General features: G+C 50.3%; 1 protein-coding gene across 1 annotated transcript in view; it reads left to right on the top strand.

Annotated features, from left to right (window-relative positions):
* Positions 1–19,509, top strand: part of COL13A1 (collagen type XIII alpha 1 chain) — an 83,256-nt gene extending 63,747 nt beyond the window's left edge. The window contains exons 30-36 of the mRNA XM_086381542.1: positions 1,867–1,902; positions 4,022–4,075; positions 5,375–5,428; positions 7,602–7,637; positions 13,274–13,360; positions 17,323–17,361; positions 19,057–19,509. Coding sequence (XP_086237668.1) covers positions 1,867–1,902; positions 4,022–4,075; positions 5,375–5,428; positions 7,602–7,637; positions 13,274–13,360; positions 17,323–17,361; positions 19,057–19,059 — 309 coding nt within the window. The 3' untranslated portion in view covers positions 19,060–19,509. The remainder of the gene's footprint in view (positions 1–1,866; positions 1,903–4,021; positions 4,076–5,374; positions 5,429–7,601; positions 7,638–13,273; positions 13,361–17,322; positions 17,362–19,056) is intronic.
* The last annotated feature ends 2,652 nt before the right edge of the window (positions 19,510–22,161 follow it).

Raw genomic sequence — 22,161 nt, 5'->3', positions numbered from 1 at the left:
GCTCTGCAACAAGAAGCCACCACAACGAGAAGCCCATGCACCATGTTCTTCATTCTGCATAATGAAGAATAACCCCTGCTCACCACAATTAGAGAAGGCTCACATGCAGCAAAAAATAAATAAATAAATAAATTACATACATATATATATACACACTGCATAGACAAGGTATATGGATGCTTAGCTCAAGTTCTATTTTTAGGCTTCACCTCCGTGTTTTAGTTCATACAGCAGCAACCTGTGTTTCCAGGCACATCCTACTGAGTTCTTCCTATTTACCCTGCAGAAGAGATTCTCCATGCGGGCTGTACACTGGAATCACGTGGAGATTTCAAGTGTGCTATTCCCCAGGACTCCCTCTTGGAGACTCTGTTTGAATTGGGCTGGGGTGGGCCCAGGCATCTGTATTGTTTAACATCACCCCCAGGAGATTCTGACGTGGTAGCTAGGGTTAAGAACCACAACTTTCTAGGCCATAAGCAAGATCAGTCCCAGGATTATGTGGTCCTAGGACTGAGAAGCAAGGCCCTGTGAAAAAGTGAAAGTGTTAGTTGCTCGGTCATGTCCAACTCTGCAACCCCATGGACTATAGCCCACCAGGCTCTTCTGTCCATGGAATTCTTCAGGCAAGAATGCTGGAGTGGGTAGCCATTTGTTTCTCCAGGGGATCTTCCCAACCCAGGGATTGAACCCGGTCTCCCACTCTGCAGGCAGATTCTTTACCATCTAAGCCACCAGGGAAGCCCCCTGACTGAGAAGCGAGGCCCTGAAGGATCCTACCACCTGATATCCTTCATCCAGGATGAAAAGCTCCCTTCCCCCCTCTTTCCTGGGGGTATTCCCCCACCTTTAAAATCCTGAGGCCTAGGCTCATTTCTGAGGCTCAGTTGGAAGCCATTCTCAAGAACTCAGTCTTCACTAGCCTAGAGTGTCCTAGCTACTCTCTCCCTGGCTGTCATGTCGGCGTCATCAGCTCTCCTAGGTGGTTGAAGGAGCAGCATCATAGCCCAGCGCAGGAGCGAGAGCTCTAATTCCCACTGTCATATCACTGGATGCTGCCTAGTGAGTGGGTCTTAATAGCATCCCCCCTGCCAGCCAGTTTAATTCCAAGGGGTAAATGGCCTTAGACCTCTGTCCTACGAGCAATCAGCTGCTCCTAAAGCCTCTTTCCCATAAAAGAGGCCCTGTCTGGGATAACATGAATGGATTGAGTTTGTGTTAAGCTTTGCCAACTGTAAAGTGCCAGGGAAATGTCAGGCAGCATGAGTATTATCATTCAAGGCCCAATTCCTCCCACCTAGTTGAAGCTGAAGTAGGCCAGCATCTACTGGATGTCGTAATCCAAAGCTGAGCCGCCTGGGTCCCCTAGTGTGGACTCACATCAGCAGGTGTGCAGAGGAGGCTAGGAAGACCATCCTTACCGGGGCCCCACCTGCCATGTCTTCCCCAAGTAAGACTGGCCATAGCAGGATGCACTCGCTCTGGTTCAGACACCTCTCCATGATTGTACTTTCTGTATCTCTTTCCCTGGAACACTGCAGCCTCTTGGGAGAGAGGTTTCTGAGAGAGGGTGAAAGGAGAAAGGGGAGCAGGGGGCACAGAGGATTGGGATGGCCGTCGGCACTGATCTCCATCCGGCTTGCTCAGCAGTTGGCCACACTGCACTCAGTGTCTCCATGTTTTTGTTGGTTTTCATGTGAATACATTACCTGTCCTCCCAAGCTTATTTCTCCCATTTTGTTTGATGACCAGCATTTATGTCTGTCCAGAGTCACTGCTTCACTCACCTCTCCCCTCCCTGGTCCCTTTTTCTCCCTCCCATTCCTCCCTTCCCCTTCTTCTGGTCAAACTGTTCCCTTTGTCCAGGGAGCTTCAGGTTTGGACGGCAGGCCTGGGCCACCGGTGAGTGTCACTTCTCCATTACCCCTCCACCCACCCCCACCCCACCCCACTCCTGGCCTATAAGCCCTTTCATCTGTCTTGCTGTGGCCTCGTGTTTGTTTTTTTTTTTTTTTTTTCAATAAATCATGGCTTATCCCACCACCGACACCAAAAAGTGACATCTGTGCTCAGTTCACAAGTGCTTATTTAGGCCTCTTGACCAAAGACCATAGGCCTTCATCTCCATTTCCCTGTTCATATATGCACACAGGGTCCTCACATCTGAGTTTCAAGACCACTGGATGTGGGGTGGGAGGCTGCTCCAGTAGCAAAGAATCTGTTCCTAAAGGAATGCTGAGTTCAGCCTGGGACTCAAGCCCTAGGGGTTTGGGCCGTGACTCATCCCCACCAAACACAACAGTGTCTGTATGTGCCCGTCATGCTGTGTTGTCTTCATCCTGTGAGCTCTGTCCATCTCCTGTCTGCCCACAAGGGCTTTCTAGTCCTGTGCAGCCACATGTATGTGGGTGAGGCCAGCACTGACGGGCGAGGGCGGGTGGGGCATAGATGAGCCATAGGCAAGTCCCAGCTTAGTGTTCTGAGAGCCTTTGACATCCATTCCTTCACCACATCTGCCTCACACCACAGTCCCTCTCTCTCTGTCCTCCTTGCACCCAGCACACCTTTCCCAGGTGGCCAGTCTGAGCTAGAGGGATTATCTGTGGCAGAAATCAGAGAAACCATGACTTCCTCTCAACTACCTAGTCCATTCATATTGGACAGAGGGGAGCAGTGCAATGTATACATTTATATTTTCTGTCCCCTTTGAACCTGAAGGTTTTTTTCTCATCAAATCAATAACAGAAAGTTAAAGGAAAATGTTTACAGGAAGAGTGATCCTGTCTTGCCAATACTAACATTTATTGGGCACTTCCTAGGTGTCAGGCCCAGAACCAAACGCATGCCACGTTTTCATCCATTCTAACCTGGCAGCAGCCTGGGAGGCAGACACTCCCGTTCTCATTCCCATTTTACAGGTGGGAAAACGGACTCTTAGGGAAACCAAGAAACTTCTCCAATATCGCAGTTTATAGGCCTTTGAGGGAGGAGTTGAAGCTGACCAGTGACTTCAGAGTGCTATTCTGACACTCTGCCACAGACATCCACATCTTTCCCTCCTCCCTCAAAGGGGCCACCGCGAATATCATATGTCTCTTTTTTCCACTTAAAGTAAATCAGCCTTTGCCCACTTGCTCCCACCCAACCTGTCACAGCTACATCCCAGCACCACCAGGAACCGCCCATAGGCCCAGGCCCAGTCCTCATGTCCTGAGCAAGAAATACAATCACTGAGGCTGAGCAATAGGAAGCTCTGAATTATAGGTTTCGCCTAGCAGTGCTGTAAATCAGGAACCTGGAGATGTTTAATTATGCCCTAGCAAGCCCCACTCTGTTTCTAAGCAACACAGCTCTGATCACCCCCACTGCCCTGTGGGGCACACCTCAAGTCAGCCCCAAGTCAGGGGCACGTAGGTCACACCTCCACGGCAGGCCAGCGTCAGCAGACATCCACTAATCTACTCTCCAATCCAGCCTGTCCCTCAGGGCCTGGGATGGGGACAGAAGGCCCGGCCAGAGGCTGAAGGCCAGGGCCCGCAGTGGGGGCGGGGTGGGGGTGGACGATGGCTGAATGACCCTCCCACGCCTGCCTCTGTGTGTGCATCTGCATCGGTCTCTGTGGCATGAAGACCCTCCCGCTGCATGTGGAGCTGCGTCAGCAAAGGCGTGCCAGCCCCCAGCCTCCCCACCCCTGGGATGGCGTCAACTCCCTCCCGAGCGCTTCTGGGAGCAAACTAAGCAACCGTTCTCCTGCCGTTTTCAGCCTTGGCAAGCTTGGCTGTGAAGCGAAAGGGTTTCCTTCCTCAAATCTGGCTCTGAGGCAGGGGGGAGAGCTCTCTCCCCGAGGCCCCCAAAACCAAACAGGAACGCGGCCCAGTCCAATGACCACCCTGCACGAGCCGGGCCTCGCCAACCCTGAAAACTGGGCCTCTGGACCTTGCTCATCTCCAGGCATCGGGCGGGGATCCTGGGCTCCCCTTAGCATCAGGGCCCTCACCTCCACATTTTCTCACCTCCCCAGGGTACTCCAGGACCAATCGGAGTTCCAGGCCCAGCGGGACCAAAGGGAGAGAGGGTGAGTGCCCAGCGAGGTAGACCAGGGGCCCCTCAGCCCCTCCTCTGCCTCAGGCCCTCAGTCCTGGTTCCTGCGACCCACAGGGCCACCGTGTCAGCCCAGCCGTCTCAGCCCCCATCTGTTCCTCCTAGACCCAGCCAGCGCCTCATGCATGTCTTCTCTTGATGATCCTCCCAGCCTGTGGGGGTGCAGCAGGCCTGGGGTGCTCATTTATTTTCTGGCCGTGCCACTCAGCTTGTGGGTTCTTAGTTCCCCAACCAGGGATCGAACCCATGCCCTCTACAGTAGAAGCTCTGAGTCCTAACTACTACCCCTGCCAGGGAGGTCCTGGGGTGCTCATTTTGTAACTACAAGTGAACAGAGACTTGGAGAGCTTCCTCCCCTCAGTTTCTGGTCACCTGGCTTCGGTCACAGGTGACTGGCGAGGCCCCAGACCCTGCTGTCACCAGACATGCCTGAACTCTGCAGTAACTTAGGGAAACAGCACAGAACATGGTGCCAGGTGGTGTTAGAAATCCTGGGGATGTCAAGAAGCCAGGAGACCTGCGCATCAGACCGGCTCTCGTGGGTCACTCTCCTGCAACCAGTGCAGTGGGCTTGTGCAGGGGTTGGGGGAGGAAAGCTCCCCACTCCTCCCAACCAGGCCTGGTTTCCACACTCTCAGGGCCTGGCATCACTGGAGGGCTGGCATGGGCACTGGACCTGTGAGTGGGCATCTGCTGGGCTTTACACCTGTAAGAGCAGAAAGCCCACCCTGCTGACTCTCCCCACAGGAGAGGCTTTGTCTCTTTGGTTCTCAGACCACACAACGTGGGGAGGGTGGGGTGGGGGAGCGAGCTTCTGGAGACAGATGTGGGCTTCCCCGAGCTCTGCAGCCACTTGGAGAACCAGGGTGGCTGCTCTGAGGGGTGACACCTGCAGCTTCGGAGAGAAATCAGAGCTCTCTTTCTCTCCCCATTGCCCCTCTCCCTCTCTCTCCCTGTCTGCCTTGCCCATGCCCATTTCCTGCTCCTTGCTGTCCTTCCCTGCTTCTGCCTCTGGCCAGCCAGTACCCCTGCCCTAACAAACACACGGTCCACAGAGGCCAGGATCTGTGGAAGAAGGGTGAGAGGAGCTCCCAAGCCCCCTCCTCAGGGCGTGTAGTCCATGCAGTCACCCCACCTTCCAACCAGCCCTTACTTCCTGGGAGGCTCTTTGAGGAGACTGGAGAGGTTGCCCAGGTTTCGTATGAAAACAGAAAGTGGCTGTCGGAAGGTTACCGTGTCAGGGAAGGCTCATGTGTTCTTTCTCTGGTTTCAGGGCAGCAAAGGTGACCCTGGGATGACAGGACCAACGGGAGCAGCTGGGCTTCCTGTAAGTCTCGTGGGGTCAGAGGCTCCACCCGCCCGGGTCCCCCACCACAGAAGCACTGTCAAAACAGAATACCCAGGGCCTGGAGCAAAAAATCCAGGGCCAAGCGAGGAGAATTCTCATCTCTGTGACAGATGAAACAGCCAACTGCCACCAGCCCACTCTCTAGCACTCCCCTGCTGGGCTCTGCTCCAGGCAAACCCCGGGGCCCATGGCCCCTGATAGGGAACCAGGTCCTCACCAGTGCGGACCATCTGGCACACATGGCTGAGCCCCTTCCCTGAAGGCCTCTGTGTTCGATGCAGTGAGGGTCTCACAGGTGACTGTGCCATGGCCCCTGCCCTCATGCAGGGACAGAGCCACGTCCAGATCACTAGACGGCAGGGAGACATCTCCCAAGACAGGCAGCTTCCCATTTGCAATGGACTTCTCCTTGCTGGGTTATAGAAGTCGGCTGCCTGGGAGGGGCAGGACTTTGGTTTCCCACCCACTTGAAGGTCGTACACTAATTGGGTTCCATACTCGGCAGTGCTTCGACACCTCCAGCCAGTCTTTGCTTTACATCCCTCTCCAGCAGAAGACAAGGAGGAAAAGAATTGAAAGCAGTCTTGTAGAGAGGTTTAGTCACAGCAACATTGTTTGCAATAGCTAAAAATGTGAAGCAACCAAAGTGTCTGTAGATACATGAATGAATAATCAAAACGTGGTATATGTGTGCAGTAGCGTATTTTCCAGTCTTAGGAAGGAAACTCTGACATTCTACACTACGGTGAACCCTGGGGACATTTAAGTGAGATAAGCCAGTCACAGAAAGACAAATACTGTATGACTTCACTTATATGAGGTATTTATAGTAGTCAAAACCATAGTGACAGAAAGTAGAGCGCTGAGTGAAAGGTGGAATGAGTAGTTACTGTCTAATGATATAGAGTTTTAGTTTTGCAAGGTAAAAAGAGTTTTGAAGATGGAAAGTAGTGGCAGTTACACAAAAATATGAGTGTACTTAATACCACTGAACTGAATGCTGAAAATGGTTAAGAAGGGAAATTTTGTGCTGTGTGCTAAGTCGCTTCAGTCATGTCCAACTCTGTGCGACCCCATGGACTGTAGCCTGCCAGGCTCCTCTGTCCGTGGGATTCTCCAGGCATGAATACTGGAGTGGGCTACCATGCCCTCCTCCAGGGGATCTTCCTGACCCAGGAATCGAACCTACATCTCTTATGTATCCTGCATTGAAAGCCAGGTTCTTTAACAGTAGGGCCATATTTTACCACAATAAAAAAAATTGAAGGAAAAAATAATAGAGAACAACTTGCACCTTGAAAAGAGGGGCTCAGGAGTTTTGGAGTCATTTTTATAGCAAGAGGCAAGTGGGATCTAGGAACTCAAATCTGGTCAGTACTCTGACAACCCAGAGGGATGGGATGGGGTAGGAGGTGGAAGGGAGGTTCAAGAGGGAGGGGACACATATATATCTATGGCTGATTCATGTTAATGGATGGCAGAAACAAACACAATTATTGTTAAGTAATTATCCTCCAATTAAAAAAAAAAAAGAAGAGGCAGGTGGGAAAGCCATGCAAACACCTGCCTATCCAGGAGCAGTCTTTGCTCCCATCTAGAAGAACCCGACCCCAGGCCAGGGTGTTGGCTGCAGAGTGAGAAACCAGAACTGTGTCTGACTTTACCCATAACTCATTATCTGTCTCTAGGTCAAGTTCCTTGAGCAGGTATTCTCCTTTGTCCCCCTTCCTTAAAATGGGGCTCATGAAACCTGTCTCTGATGAATTAGGCACATAAAGTAAAGAGCTTTATGTGGAGAAGGCAATGGCAACCCACTCCAGTACTCTTGCCTGGAAAATCCCACGGGCGGAGGAGCCTGGTAGGCTGCAGTCCGTGGGGTCGCGAAGAGTCGGACACGACTGAGTGACTTCACTTTCACTTTTCACTTTCATGCATTGGAGAAGGCGATGGCAACCCACTCCAGTACTATTGCCTGGAGAATCCCAGGGACGGGGAGCCTGGTGGGCTGCAGTCCATGGGGTCACACAGAGTTGGACATGACTGAAGCGACTTAGCAGCAGCAGCAAAGAGGTTTTTAAGCCTGGAAGGAAGGACTGTGTGGCCATCCTGTGTTTTCTCCTTAACATGTTTTTGTTTCTCTGATTTATTGCAGGGTTTACACGGACCACCCGGGGACAAAGGAAACCGGGTCAGTCTGAGTCCTCACACTTTGGCTCTGATCACTAATGTCTTCATGGCGAGGTGGAATGACCAACTGGGGATTCCTGACTCAATGTGGAAATACAGTTTTTCCTGATAAATCATTCTAAATTAAAAGACTTTCTAGTGAGGGGCTTAATCCGTGGCACTCAGGGAGCCTAGGGACCTAATCCTGAAATTGTAGCACGTATTTTTCCACGAGGAAAGGGGAGGCTGAGTCCCAGGGCGGCCATCAGATTAGCATTGCCATTCAGTGACAGGAGTCACAAGCCCAGCTCTCTCTAGGTTGCCCTGATAATGGGCCCCTAAACGAGATTTTTACATCCATCATTGCCGAGTCCTCGTCTTCTGACACCCAGTTTTACCAGGCATCCCAGGTCACTGGTGAGAGAGAAAATAAATCCCAGCTCCAAGAACAAGCAGACAACTGTTGTACACAGGCAAGCCTTTTAAAAGGATCCCAGCCATTGTTTCTCTTGGAAAGAGTCGGCAGGACTATGACATGAGTCACGGCTTTCAGGACCCTGCTCCTCCTTTGGTTTCTGCCATCTTCACCAGGACACAGTCCTGAGTGTCCGCGGCACCCACAGCCACCTGACAGCCTCATGGCACACTGGTGCCCAGGAGCAGTCATCGCACAACATCTCACCAAGGGCTGGCCTTTGCTTCCTTTCTAGAACGTCTTGTTGGCTGCCTCGTCACGGTGGTTCTCAGTGGGGTGCACATCCCCTAGAAGGCCAAGAGCATCTTCTAGTGGGAATAATATTCCAGGATCTTAGAGGTAGAAGAAGAGTAGGAAGAACAAGAGAAACATGCTCCAAACTATGATAAGACGTTCTGAGTCCCCACAAGAGTTAGACACAGAGCACGGGACTTGCAGAAGCCTGGTCTTCTGCCTCGTCTTTGAACACTGATAATAGAGCGTTCATGAATAGAACATGCCAGAATCGGTACATTTATATCTGGCATCAGCACCAGTCTCTTCCATTTAAGATGGATTTACTGAACAGTTCCATATTCCTAAAGTTTCCTTTCTGACAGCTGGTCAGAAGCAATCCATTTATCCCATGTATTCTATGAACAGGAAAGGAAAGGCAAAACTACCCTGTCAGACTGTCCATGAAAAGCCCATCGTTGCTTCGCTGTTGCTTGTGGAGGTGAAGCTGGAGATGTTCAAAGCCCCTCACGCCCACTGGCTATGCAAGGGGGCTCCTAAACTTTGCCTCACATCACACCTGGGACACCCCATCAGAGAGGCTCAGAATAAACCACTGGAATAAACAGACCCACTTCCAGAAATGGGCCAGCCAGTTACGGCGGCCTGGAAAGCCCACCTCCAACACTGGCATCCGAGAGTTCAGGCCACTAAAATAATTGATCATTCCACCTCTCAGTTGGCATACTAACCTCCTTTCTAATTTATTTCTGGAGTGTTCTGGTTTTCTTTGTTATGTTCAATTAATACTTGTTAAGCCTCTTTCTTAAGACTTTTCAGTTGGCTTGAGGCACTGGGCCATTTGAAAGCTACAAAACCAATCTTTCCAGTGGTGGTGACTGTGTGGCTCTAGAGGCAGAAGCGAGGCAAGAAAATGCCCTTGTCAGGACTTCCCTGGGAGTCCAGTGGTTAAAACTCTGCCCTTCCAATGCAGGGAGCTCGAGTTGGGGAGCTAAGATTCCACACATCATGCAGTGAAGCCGATAAATAAAATTTTTCAATGCCCTTGTCACAGATGGAGAGAAGGTGGGAGGCTGGTGGCTCTGATGCTTAAAGAACCGAGGTCATTGAATGAGCCACTGAGGCCCCATGATTCAGTGGGAAAATATTTCTTCTCCAGATCCTATTCTAAGGTTTTATATACTTCTCCCCTGTCCCACATATAAATTAGCAATATGTCACTTAGTAAAAATCAAGTCCAGAAAACAGGCAAGTTACACGAACCTTCCTTGGAGTGCCTCATAAAAAACCAGTAGACTTCTTCCAAAGGGCAGGTCTCCAAATCAAGGGCCAGATAATTCTTCCGTCCAAGAGATCTGACTCTCAGGAGCCAGAATGTCCTAGAAGAGTACCCCCGACAGCTTGCCTCCTCTTTCAGACCTCTTCACACCACTGGCCTTAATGGGGCTTTTGAGGGGAGAGATGAGTGCTTGGTGATAAAAGCCTCCAAAATGAAGAAAGGTCCAAGCAGAGTCAGCTCTGTGCCATGACCAGTTTTTTCTGGCACCTGGAAACTCAGAAGGCTGACACTTTGGTCTAGGGAAAAGGCCAGAAGTGCTTAGGTGATGCTCAGGTTGGAAGTTTCATTACTGCTTGTGGAGGTGAAGCTGGAGATGTTCAAAGTCCTTCATGCCCACTGGCTATGGAAGGGGGCTCCCAAACTCTGCTTCACGTCACACCTGGGGCACCCCATCAGAGAGGCTCGGATGGGTGCCCCAGGTCTGTTATCCTATCTCCGAGTGACCCAAGACACAGCCTTAAGAACAAGCTACTCCAAGTCCCACCAGAGAATGGTCTTGGGGCCTCCTTCCTGCTCATGGAAGGAGGACGGTCCTCATGGTGGTGGGCAAGGCCCAGAGGCCAAGACAGGCGGTTTTCTTAGGGGACACACATGCCAGGGGAAAGAGTCTGTCCTTGTCACCAGGGGCATTCTCCTTGTCCCTTAACAGCTCTGTGAATTTAGCCCGAGAGCCACGTTTAGGATGAAAAAATTCATCACAGGGTAAAGGGTGGTGTGAATTTGGCAATCAGGGCATCAGGAAAATTGGGTTTCACTGTGGAGCTTCCTGCAAACCAGCCAACTGAAAGGTCTGGGAGCATTCATGCAGCTTCTGTCACTCTCCGAGAGGTGCCGTCTGCAATGTGTGTGTGTGTGTGTGTGTGTGTGCAGGTGTGTGTGTATGGGAGAGTGCATGTGTGTGCATGTATGTACATGCTTGCGTGCATGCATGTGGGTGCACATGCGTTTTTGCATCTTGCTTCCCCAGGTCCCCTTGCCTCCTTCCTCTCCCCCATCTGCTCTCTCTTGGCCTGGGCCTGCTTCTTCCTCCCTTTCCTCCCTGAATATTTCTCCCTCTAGATAGGTTCACCCATTATAATAATCCCATAGCCTCATCCTTTCCCTTCCAGTCCTCCAGCTTCAGTTTATTTCCTCTAAAAGCAGTGTTGTTCATTTTTTAAGAACACCCTGCTACTTGATTCTGCCTGCCCCCCTCCCATACCAATTTGACACCCCTCTGCACCAAAGCAGAGGGGTCCTCTTTGGGGAAAGGGAGCAGCGAGGATGTAGGTGAAGTTACAACTCTGATGACCCAATAAGACCACTTCCTGTGCCCTTAGAACCTGACAGCCCAGAGTGCAAGTTTCCCATCCTGAAGGGACCTCGGCTAACCCTCTGCCCCCCACAGGCCCATCATCAGGACCTGCAGAGTCCCACTCCCTGGAGCTGTGCTCACCCTCTGAACTTAAGGAACTGTGCTCACTTTTGTGCTGGCCTCACCCAGAGTATAAGGGGCACCTTCCCGAGAAAGTTTCCCACAGGGCTTCTTCATCCAAATAGCAAGTGGTTTCGCTTGTCCACTGTCTGCAGGTTAACTGTCCCATGATTTCCTCATCGGTGGGCATATCTTAGAGCCAATGCCATGACACCTAAGATGCATAGACACATTTCCTCTTAAACACACTAAGTAGGCATTTGCATTTTAGAAAACTCACTTAGAAGGATGTGTTGGCAATTGCAGGTAACCTCTGAAATCAAGAAATGTGGGTAATTTTCAAAGGCCTGGAGAAACATCTTAAGTATTCTTATCCATTGCCTCCCTCTAAGGAACCCTGTAGCCTTCCACTGCTGGAACGCTGTAGACAGGAGGCCCAGCCTCCGACGGCAGCCTTGGCTCCTACAGTGGCTGACAAGAAGTGACGACTGTTACTGCTCTTATTATGAAGCTGCTGTCATGACTGAGCACATACTATAGGCCAGTGCATGCGTGTGTGCTAAGTCGCCTCAGTTGTGTCCAACTCTTTGCAACCCCATGGACTATAGTCTGCCATGCTCCTCTGTCCATGGGATTCTCCAGGCAAGAATACTGGAGTGGGTTGCCATTTCCTCCTCCAGGGGAACTTCCCGACCCAGGGATTGAGCCTGCATCTCTTACGCCTCCTGCATTGGCAGGCGAGTTCTTTATTGCTATGGTGGTTTAGTCACTAAGTCGTGTCCAACTCTTGGATTCTTGCGACCCCATTGACTGTAGCCTGCCAGGCTCCTCTGTCTATGGGATTCTCTAGGCAAGACTACTGGAGTGGGTTGCCATTTCCTCCTCCAGGGGAACATCCTAACACAGGGATCAAACCTGGGTCTCCTGCATTGCAGGCAGATTCTTTACCAACTGAGCTATGAGGGAAGCCCTTTATCCCTATATGCCAGTATTAAGCACTAAATGTGCACAAAGACCTCGCAACAATGTTCTGAGGGAGGTGCTATTATCCACACTTTACAGATGAAGAAACTGAGGCTCAGAGAGGTTAAGTAAGCTCCCAAAGTCTCGCGGCTGAGAAGAGGCAAATCCCGTTCAGCTGCAAGCCTTCTCTCTGACCATTAGGCTACCCACCCCGAGACACAGTGGAAGCCCCCAAGCCTGAGACAACCGGCCTTCAATAGAGGAGAGCTCCAGGGAGACTTCCCAGGGGCATGCTTGGTCCCTCATAAGGAAATCCCACATATAAAACCCCAACTCAAATTCATTACACAGAGTTTCCCACAGCCCTTCTTTAAATGTAGAGTGACCTTGACACATGTAAAATAGGGTTCAGTTTAGAAAGATGATGTTTGCTGAAGCTTTTCAGAAACAAATGAATTCCTTGAGTCAACATATCCGTATACAAGTAGCTGCCCATGACCTCAGACCAGGATGGGCCAGAGAACGGGAGGACCCAGCTGAGAACCTAGACACACAACATACACACATGCACTTGTACACACACACAAGCTCATGTACTACCATGTGTGTCGCACGTGCCTGCATGCCAGGTTCACACACACACACACACACACACACACACCAGGGCTCTGAACAAAATCACCCTGCCTCCTAAGAGAATGTCAAAGGGATGGACCCAACTGGGACAAAAGCTGTTAGGGCAGACCCTTTTTCTCTAATATGAGTGATCTATGATGATCTTTATTTATTTTTGGCTGTGTGGCACATTGGATCTTAGTTCCCCGACCAGGAATCAAACCCACACCCCTTGCATTGGAAGATGGGAGTCTTAACCACTCGACCTCCAGGGAAGTTCCAGATCCCTTAAAAAAATGAACCCTCAAAGAGAAGGAAATGGGTCCCCCTGTCCATTATATAGATGCATTCCGGGCTCAGAATTAGTATCACCCATCTGCACTTCCTCCCACCTCTGGCTCTCAGCCCTACTGACCCACACACACCTGCCTTAGCCAAATACTCAGGTTCTTTGTGGGGTGGGGTGGACACTGATCCCTAATCCTGTTGAGGAGACTATCCTAATTGAGAGAATCTATTTTCCCCTCTTTTTTTTTATTCTGTCTCTAACCTTAACACATGAATGATCCTAAAGTTTTGATGTTTTTTTTTTTTCTTGGACTAAACCATTATTTACAGGGGGAGAGGGGGAAGAAAGGCTCTAGAGGGCCTAAGGGGGATAAGGGAGACCAAGGAGCGCCTGGATTAGATGCCCCCTGTCCATTGGTATGTTTCCATCTATCACTTGGTTTTTCTGGTTTTTCCTGGAGGTTTGCAAGCTGGAAACAAAGAAGGCAAATAAACTAAGATGAAAACCGAATGACTCCATTGACACCACCAAAACTGGTCTGTTCATGTGGCCGATGAAATTCTGCCTGCTGTTGGTGTTGCCTTAAAACCACAGCTGCAAGCAATTCCCACTAAATCCCTTCCCTTTGAAGATGCTGAACAATTGATGTGTGGAAATGGAGACACCACATGGAAAGGGATTTGGGAGCAGGCCTCGGCTCTTAGCTCCGGGATGGCTTTGGAAGCCAGGGTAGCATTTGTGAACCACCCCTGTTTGCCTTCTTTGTTTTGGGGCCACCTCTGTGGCCAGCAGTCCAAGTCATCTGAATTCCCACTTGGTCAGGATGCAGGACGCCAGGGCTAGCATCTCCTGAGGGTCACCTTTGCCCCAAACGGGGCAGAACGAGGCCAGAGAGGGGCTTTTATATACAGCCTCTCAATGCCCACCAGCCATCCGGCCAAAACCTGCAAAACTGCAGACCAAGGTCAGTAGACACACACCCCCAGGAAGCCTTCCCAAAACAGCCAATGAGGAATGATTCATGGCACATCTGCTGGGCTTCTCAAGTGTCCCTCAACCCATTGGAAGGTCCTGAAATTATGATGCATTAAGTTGAAGCTCGTGTGTGTTGACGCCAAGTGCGTCTCTAAATAGAGAGGGGGCTGGAAGGACACGTCGCCAAGCTCAACATTCCTGGATCCAGAGAGAGCACAAAGGCTGAATTGGGAAGGCGGGAATCAACTGGGGTTTGAGGTTTACCTGTAGATGCCCTAAGGGTCCTGCATCCTGGCCAGGATAAGACTGGGCCTCTCCACGCCACAGGCGGAGCTGGCCAGCCTTGACCGAAATAATCATCGTGGTTGGTTTTGTGAACAGGGACACCGAGGTTTTAAAGGAGAGAAAGGGGAGCCGGGGTTACCAGGGCTGGACGGACTGGATGCCCCGTGCCCATTGGTATGGCATCACCCTCCCTTGCCTGCATGGCCAGTATGGCCTTCCCCACGTGTGTGGTTTGTGCCTGTGTGCCTCTCCAACTGCCCTCCACACTCCTGCTCCCTCCATCTGGCCTCCGCTTCCCACCTCTTCACTCTGTGGACACCAAGGGTCACCCTGCCTTGGCTGGCCCTCAGGGGCTCCTGCACAGCCCCCTCTTGCATGCAAAGTCTGCCAGGAAGCTTCTTTTTCTTCCTCTTGCAGCTGCTTCAAAAGCCCATCACCTTAATGTGAGCTGGTCCTGCCCACCCAATGCCAGCTTTAGCTGCATCGGACCCTCCTTTCAGAACAGCTTCTAGACAAAACTGCCACCAGAAAGGAAGCCAGGGAAGTAGAGTCTCTGCATTAGCTCTCAGGACTGTGACTTCTCTGCCTTCACACACTGCAGTTAGTTGGATGAACATTTGAATGAGATGCCCAAGTTGGCCCCATGTCCCTCTCCACACCAACATCTCACTATTTAGCAGAGGACAGATGGACACCCTTATAAACACAGGGAAGAATGAGGAGTTCTAGAACCAAAGTTAGAGGAGGGGGTACTCTGCCTGACCTTCCAGCACAGACCTGGGATCACTGTCCAGGTGACACCCCAGTACGAAAGGATAGTCCAAAATCAGGATTCTAGATCCTAGAGGGTTCATCCTTTTCTGCTTGAATCCCAGAAGATGCTGCAAGACCCTCCCTTGGTTTCCTCTTTTTTTCCCCTATCTTTCAGTGGTTTGCCACCAAAAAGTCTAAAAGAACATGGAAAGGTTGAGAATGTGGTTAAGGAAGGGAAGGGAGGAGACAGGGAGGAAGGGAGACATCGGGGACCCACTCCCAAGCATAAGACCTGCCTAAGTGGCTACAGTTCTGGTTCCCCAAGGTCCAGTCCCTCTCCAGGAAGGGACCTTCTAGGCTTCTACAGCAATCCTTTCAGCGCACTATGGGGGAAGCAGAAGATGGCCCTTCACTCCACGGCAGTTTGCTCACAAGCTTCCTGCCCCCCCTAAATTTCCCGAGGAGGTTTGGAGCTCGTGGAGCTATTTTCATACCAGTAATTGTCAGATGAGAATTCCCAGCCTCACATCCCCACTCCAGGGTCACACAGGAATTATCTTGGGACAGAGGAGAAAAAGCTGTAAGAAGAGATGCTATGTGACCCTGACAGGTGACCACAGAGCCCCTTGAAGGGACTTTCAGGGACCAGGAGAGGCAGATTAAGCTGATAGAGTGGCTGCTTCCTGTCCCCCGCCCGGTCTCCTGAATCCTCAGCATGCAGCATGCACCTCACAGGCACCTTTCTCAGCCATGGAATCTCCCACGCCCTCCACGGCACCTCCACTGATCATCAACCAGTCATCCCTTCTACCACAGCCTTTTCCAGGATCCCGAAATCTGAGTTCTGCCGGCTGCAGCCCTGGCTCCTCACCCTGCTCTTCACCCACACACTGCCACTGCACCCCCTCCCTGCCTGCCCAGCCCTCCTCTGTCCCCCCTGCCACCGTCCACGTGCCAATGGGAAGCCGCTGTGGCCCGCGGAGGCGCCTGTCCCTCCCAGAGTCCATGGGAAGTGTTGCGCGATGGCGGGCTGGGAAACGGGACCCAGGTCTTCATGGAACCCTGGGATGCACCACCTTCCCCTGCAGAACCTCCCCAACCCAGAAGGGATGGTGAAAGTCACCTTGATTTGACCTTTAATGCAATTGGCATTTTCTCCAATAATGTATCATTTGTCTTAATTTTGCTGTGGAAGTTTACGTACCTTCCCTTTCTTGTTTGGCGTTGTTGCTGTTTGCCGTCTCCTGCATTGTGTTACTGTGGGCGTGGGGCAGTGGGCGGCAGGGGCGGGGGTGGGGGAGAGGCGGCGCTATTGATCAGGATTTTTAGTACAAGGTAACTAGACTTCTTCAGCACCCGTGCAGGGCCAGCTGTCTGCTGGGCTCCAGGTGAGCAGTTTCCGCGCCTGTCATGGGTGGATGAGTAGGTTCAGGCATAGGGGGCTCCCATTCCAGCCCCTCGGGGGCTGACCACTTGCTCGGGTCTCCTGAAACCCTGTGTGCATCTCCTTCTCTGCCCTGGAACCTGGAGTTCTAGAACCTGGGCTGCAGTTCTAATAGACTCAGACTGAGAACCAGATCGCTGCCCTGGTTCAGCCTCATCCTCCCTGCCTGCTCCTCAGGGGTTTCTAGTTTCCCCCAGGGCGCACCAGAGCAGCCAGGACAGCCGGGCGGAGGAGACTCAGGATGTCCTGAGGCTTCAGATGCTCAGCGGGTGCACCAGCAGAGGGGACAAGTGGCCCCTGGTGAGTTCTCATCCTACCACTGCGCAGCCCCCCAAGTCCCCAGAGACAGCAAAGGCTGTGCTGGGAGCTCCGCCTCCTTGCTGAAGGCACCTCAGCCCCACAGTGAAAGCCTGCGAAATCAACCCTCCTCCTCCTTATTGATCAACAGATGGGAGCTGCCTGGATGTCCGCCCCCAGCTGCTAAGGAAGAGAGAGAAATCAGAGAATGAGAGAGTGGGGTGTGTTCGTTCCATAGAGCTGCACCTTCCCCAGGTTTTATGGAGGAGGAAACTGAAGCCTCCAGGTGCTGAGTGGCTTGCCCACAGGCACTGCACACCCAGTACAGCCAGAGAGGAGACCAGCAGGCCTCCGGACTGTCCTCTCCACCACGCTCAGGTCGCCTCTGCTCACGGGCCCACAGGCGATAGGACAGCCCATCTCAGCTTTGAGCTGTCACTACACGTGAGCTCGGCCTGCAAGCAGACAGGCGGGCTTGCTTCCTGCCTCCTTCCGAGGCTAGGCCCTGGGGTAGAGAAGAGAAACAGACAATATCAGGTGGGCCGCGCCCTTGTTCCCCTTATCCTGCTGCTTGTTGGGCCATCCCGGTGAGTCTGAGCCGTCTGCCTTTCTTCCTCACTGCAGGGTGAAGATGGCTTGCCAGTCCAGGGCTGCTGGAACAAGGTAAGCTTTCCCAGGGTTCCAGGGCCTCAGGGCAGAGTTGTACGTGGGCTCCATTTTCTGCCGTGGGATAAAGCATGCACGATTTCCCTTCCAGGCCTTCCTGCAGATGAGGCAGCAAGACATGGGTCCAAAAAGGAACAGTCCCAAAATCAGGGTGCCCGTTAAACATTCCACTCACTGCATGCATTTGAGAACATTTAAAAATGGTTTTTAGGGCATCAGCAAACCCAGTGTATGGAATTTCCATGTTCCTGGACAGATGACATCTTTATGCTTCTTGAGGTTAATTTATACCATACTTCTTCTACAAGGAATTCTAAACCATGTTTCAAAATCAGTTATCATTAGCTAGTCTCATAGTGTTCATAAGAGGCCATTTAAGCCAGATGATGACGTTTATCCAGATGTAGGAAATCTCAGTTGCTTTAAGGATAAAGTCATATGGATTCTATACCTCCTCACAGAGACCTGCCAGCTCGTCATTCAACCCTTCCTCTTGAACTTAAATAGTCAGAGTTTCATGCTTCTGCACATTGAGACCTGCCTACCCTCTCTTGGAGTCCCACAGTTCCTACCAACAGGGAGGTTTCATTTGTTCACACTTGCCTTTGGCATTTGTCACCATTAAAGCCACCTGATACCAAAGGGCTGTGCCCTCAACATAGTCACCCGACTCATCCAGGGCCCCCAATGTGCAAGGCTCCCCGACATGACCAGGGCCATTGGTTTCCTAATCCAGAAACCCAACTTGGTCTTGGAAAAGGCAGCACCTGCCATGCAGTCCCACCTATGGCTTCCCTTCACCTTCCTCCTGTTCAGAGACTTTTCAACAGCCCTCAACCACCACTGTCTCGAGATCTTGGTTCATTCTCATTAACGAGCTGGAGATCCTTACCTGTTCAAGAGTTTGTGCTTAACTAATCCAGTCCTGCCCAGTGACAGCACTCACTTACAGTGAGATGAATCCACTCCTCTGGCTAAGTATCCACCATCTCATTAGCTCACAAGATTCGGTAAAAGCAATGAAACCACCAAGACACCAAGCTGTAGGTTGAGCATCTACTCACCCAGGTACCTAAAACACCCCCTAGCCAGAGAGAGGAAAAGCTCTGCTTTCAAGGGAGATTCCTCCCCAGGAATCTGTCTGTCACTTCATCCTCTTGGTTAATTCCCCTAGACCTAGTTAAAGCTCCAAGAAGCAGGAAAGAGGTGTGTCCCCTAAGAAAAAGATTTTCTTCTTCAGGGTTGCTGTGGATGGTTAGGAGATAGAAATGATTGAGCTTAGCAGGGGAAGAAAAGCTACTCTCGAGAGGTACAATGTCTGGGAGAAGCAAGAAGCAGCTGGAGAAGCAAGAAGCAGCTAGAGAGCCTGATGTCTATTGATTCACATCATGAATTCATTCTGGGAAGATTTGCTAATTCAACAGCCAGGCCTCCAAAGGCTGCATAGAGAGAAAGTGCCCTCTAGTGACCAATGAGGGGAATGACTGGAAAGAAAAAGTGTTAAATAGTTTCCCACTGGATGCTGACAGTCAGCACCAGGGTCTTGGAGGAGGGGGTTCCCGGCTCCCCCACGTCCCCTACCCAAAGCTCTCCCATCCAACCCAGAACGAGACCTACCTCACTTCCCACAAGGGAAATAAACACCCACAGACACTAACCCCGTGTTGTTCTGTGTTTGTTTTTGTTTTGCAGTGATGCCTCTAACCTGGGATTGGCCTGTGTGTGTGTTTGTACATAGAATATTTATTTTTATACAGTTTTCACTTTTTGAAAATGCCCGAAGTATGATGCATCTTACAGATTATTTTTTAAAAAAGGAAAACCTGCATATTTTGTACAGAAAATACCAACCTCTTCCCTTTTGTTTACAAGATGTTTTGCATACGTCTAAGACTCTAATACACTTTTCATTTGTGAGTACGGCTGTACGTTTGCATGATATTTGTGCACACTTATTAAGTATTGAAGCTTAATAAATTATTGTGTTCCAGTGCCAAAGGGGGCCAACCAGCACTCAGGTGCTGGCTGGTTTGTGCGTGACATCACAGATACAAGAAGGTCCATGGTGTTTGTTAAGCTAGGTGTGTCTCAGAATATTTTAAACGCTTATGGATTTTCACTATTAAAAAAAGTGAAACGTGGAAATTCTTGATCCTGATTCATCACTAAATTAATTACATTCTTTTCTTGTTAAATCAGGAAGTCCCAGAAGCAGGGGTCCTCACAAATATAATGGTTTGAGGACTTCCCTGGTGGCCCAGGGGTTAAGACTCTGCACTTCCACTGCAGGGCACAAGGGTTTGATTCCTGGTCCAAAAAGTTCTACACGTCTTGCAGTGTGGCCAAAAAAAAAAAGAAAGAAAGAAATATAATGGTTTGAACCATTTTAAGTCCAACAGAGGAAGGGCCAGGACTGTATTAAGCGACGTCTTTGGTAATGCACCCCACGTTCTTGACAGCTCCATGTACAAGGGTGAGGTTCAATTGTGCTGAAACCCTTCAAACCCCCAGGGTTACAAAGGGCTAAGTGCTAGTACTTTTGATTTTTGGTTTGTTTTCCTTCCTTTTGAGCTGCAATCATTAATACCAGCTATTGTTGATGGTGGCCATTCATTTGCTGTAAATTTGCAAGGTCCACTCACAACTAACAGCTGAAAAGTTTGCCCCAATGATCTTTTTGCTCCAACAAAGGACATTCAGAAACAAATCTGGTTAAGATATTGGCATTCTGGTTTTTTTTTTTTTTTAAGAAATAGAATTTTACTGCTTTCTGTACTGTTCTTAATACACTGTTTATAAAGGTCTCACTGCTTATAAATAAAACAAACCTATTTTAATGACTAGGCAAATATTACCTATGGGGTAGCACACAGGTTTACTATTAGGTATTACAACATAATTGGTGCTTCTGAAGGGCTTGAACATACCAAAGTACTTGAGTAATTTAAATACCCTTCCCCATTTTGTTCATACTTTGTCTTTATATACATATATCCTTTCATCATAGACAGCACAAAAGCACACTGGAGCAGAGCCCCTGTCCACATGTAGTCACAGGAAGTCTAAGTTAGTGAGCTTCACATTCGCGGGGCCCCTGCCGCGTTGTGGGGTGAGGTTGCACTCACAGACTCTCTTGTCTGCATGGGACCACATGCTGTCCAAACCCCAGGGACCTTCCTTACTGGTGTTCTTACCAAATGTCCACTCAGATAATTTAGACGTCAGACACCTTCCTCCCCCGAGTCTTGGCTTCCTTGTTTGAAAAGTGAAGCTGTTGAATTAGAGCTGCTCTCTGTGGTCATCTGCCCCTCACCAGGCGGCAGAAGCATGAAGGACCCAGGCCCCAGCTGCCAGCTGGCACAAGTTACTTTTCCTACTGAGGGGGTCCCAGGATGCCACACTTCCCTGATAATGCCTAAGCCCACTCCCCAGACCCCACCCAGAGCCAGCTGCCCCACCAGGCACAGTGAACACAAGCCTGGGCCTTTGGGGGGCTTTCAGAGGTTAAGACAATATCTTAATATTTTCATTTCTTTTAAATCCAAAAGAAAAAAACTGAATATATAACCATGCATCCAGCCAGGATTATATTTATCTTTCTACCAGAGCAGTCATAAAATGTAATTTAAAAAAATTTTTGTTTTGTTTTGGAGTACAGCTGCTTAACAATGCTGTGACAGTTTCAGGTGGACAGCAAGGGGACTCAGCCGTACGTACACATGCATCCATTCTCCTCCAAACTCCCGTCCCATCCGGGCCGCCATGTAACACTGAGCAGAGGTCCCTATGCTGTACAGTAGCACCTTGATCATTTTTTGTATTTTTCTGAAGGAAAGCGTCTGCACAGTCAAAGGTGCCTGTAAGTCACAGCACAGCTTTGTCCGTCCTCTCCTCCTGGAGACATGCTCTTGTCCTGGCTCTCCTGACTTGTGCTTCCTGCAATGCCACCCTCTTCACCGTTTATTTTGCTTCCTCACCCCTCACCCGAGGTCCTAAGGAATCAGAGTGTAACCTGGCTTTTCCAGACTCACTGCCTCATTCCACTTCAGGGTCTCACTGGAGCAATCAAAACCCACTAGTGATTTTGAAATAGGGTCAAACATACCCTGGAAAGTTCCGGAAGTTGAAATACTGTGTTAGCTGAACACCCTGAAAAACTCTGGGCAAACCCAAACCTTACTTTGTTTCCATCCTCATCTTTTGTTCATTTACTTCTTGCTGTGCTGTGCTGTGCTTAGTCGCCCAGTCGTGTGCGACTCTTTGCAACCCCATAGTCTGTAGCCTGCCAGGCCCCTCTGTTAATGGAATTCTCCATGCAAGAAGGCTGGAGTGGTTTGTCATGCCCTTCTCCAGGGGGTTTCCCAACCCAGGGATCAAACCCAGGTCTCCTGCATTGCAGGTGGTTTCTTTACTGACTGAGCCACCGGGGAAGCCCTCATTTACTTCTTACACCTCAGCTGATATCACCAAGGATTCAGAGTCACTGGCAAGAATATAGATAATAAAATAGAGAGATGTGTAAAGAAAAGTTTATAAGTCAGAGTCAAGGAAAACAAGTCAGAGGCGGGGGCAGGAGAGCCCGGGAGAGGCGGGGAAGAACCTCTCAAGTTTCACCTCCAGGGGCTTGGTGGTAAGAGAAAAAAAATCATCAGCCTGGTTTCATTTGGTACCATTTGCTTTGGCACTGTCTGCCTGGAGACTTGCAAACACCCAGCTAGACGAAAGACTGAGTCAGCCCCCTCCTGAGTGATGGTATAACAGGTCCTCTAGGTCCAAGGAAGGATTCTCACCAAGGTC

This window comes from Bos grunniens, chromosome 28 (genome assembly GCF_055505025.1).
Source record: "Bos grunniens cultivar Pamir isolate PY7600 chromosome 28, Bosgru_T2T1.0, whole genome shotgun sequence".
NCBI classification, from domain to species: domain Eukaryota; kingdom Metazoa; phylum Chordata; class Mammalia; order Artiodactyla; family Bovidae; genus Bos; species Bos grunniens.
This window is presented reverse-complemented; position numbering and strand designations above follow the sequence as displayed.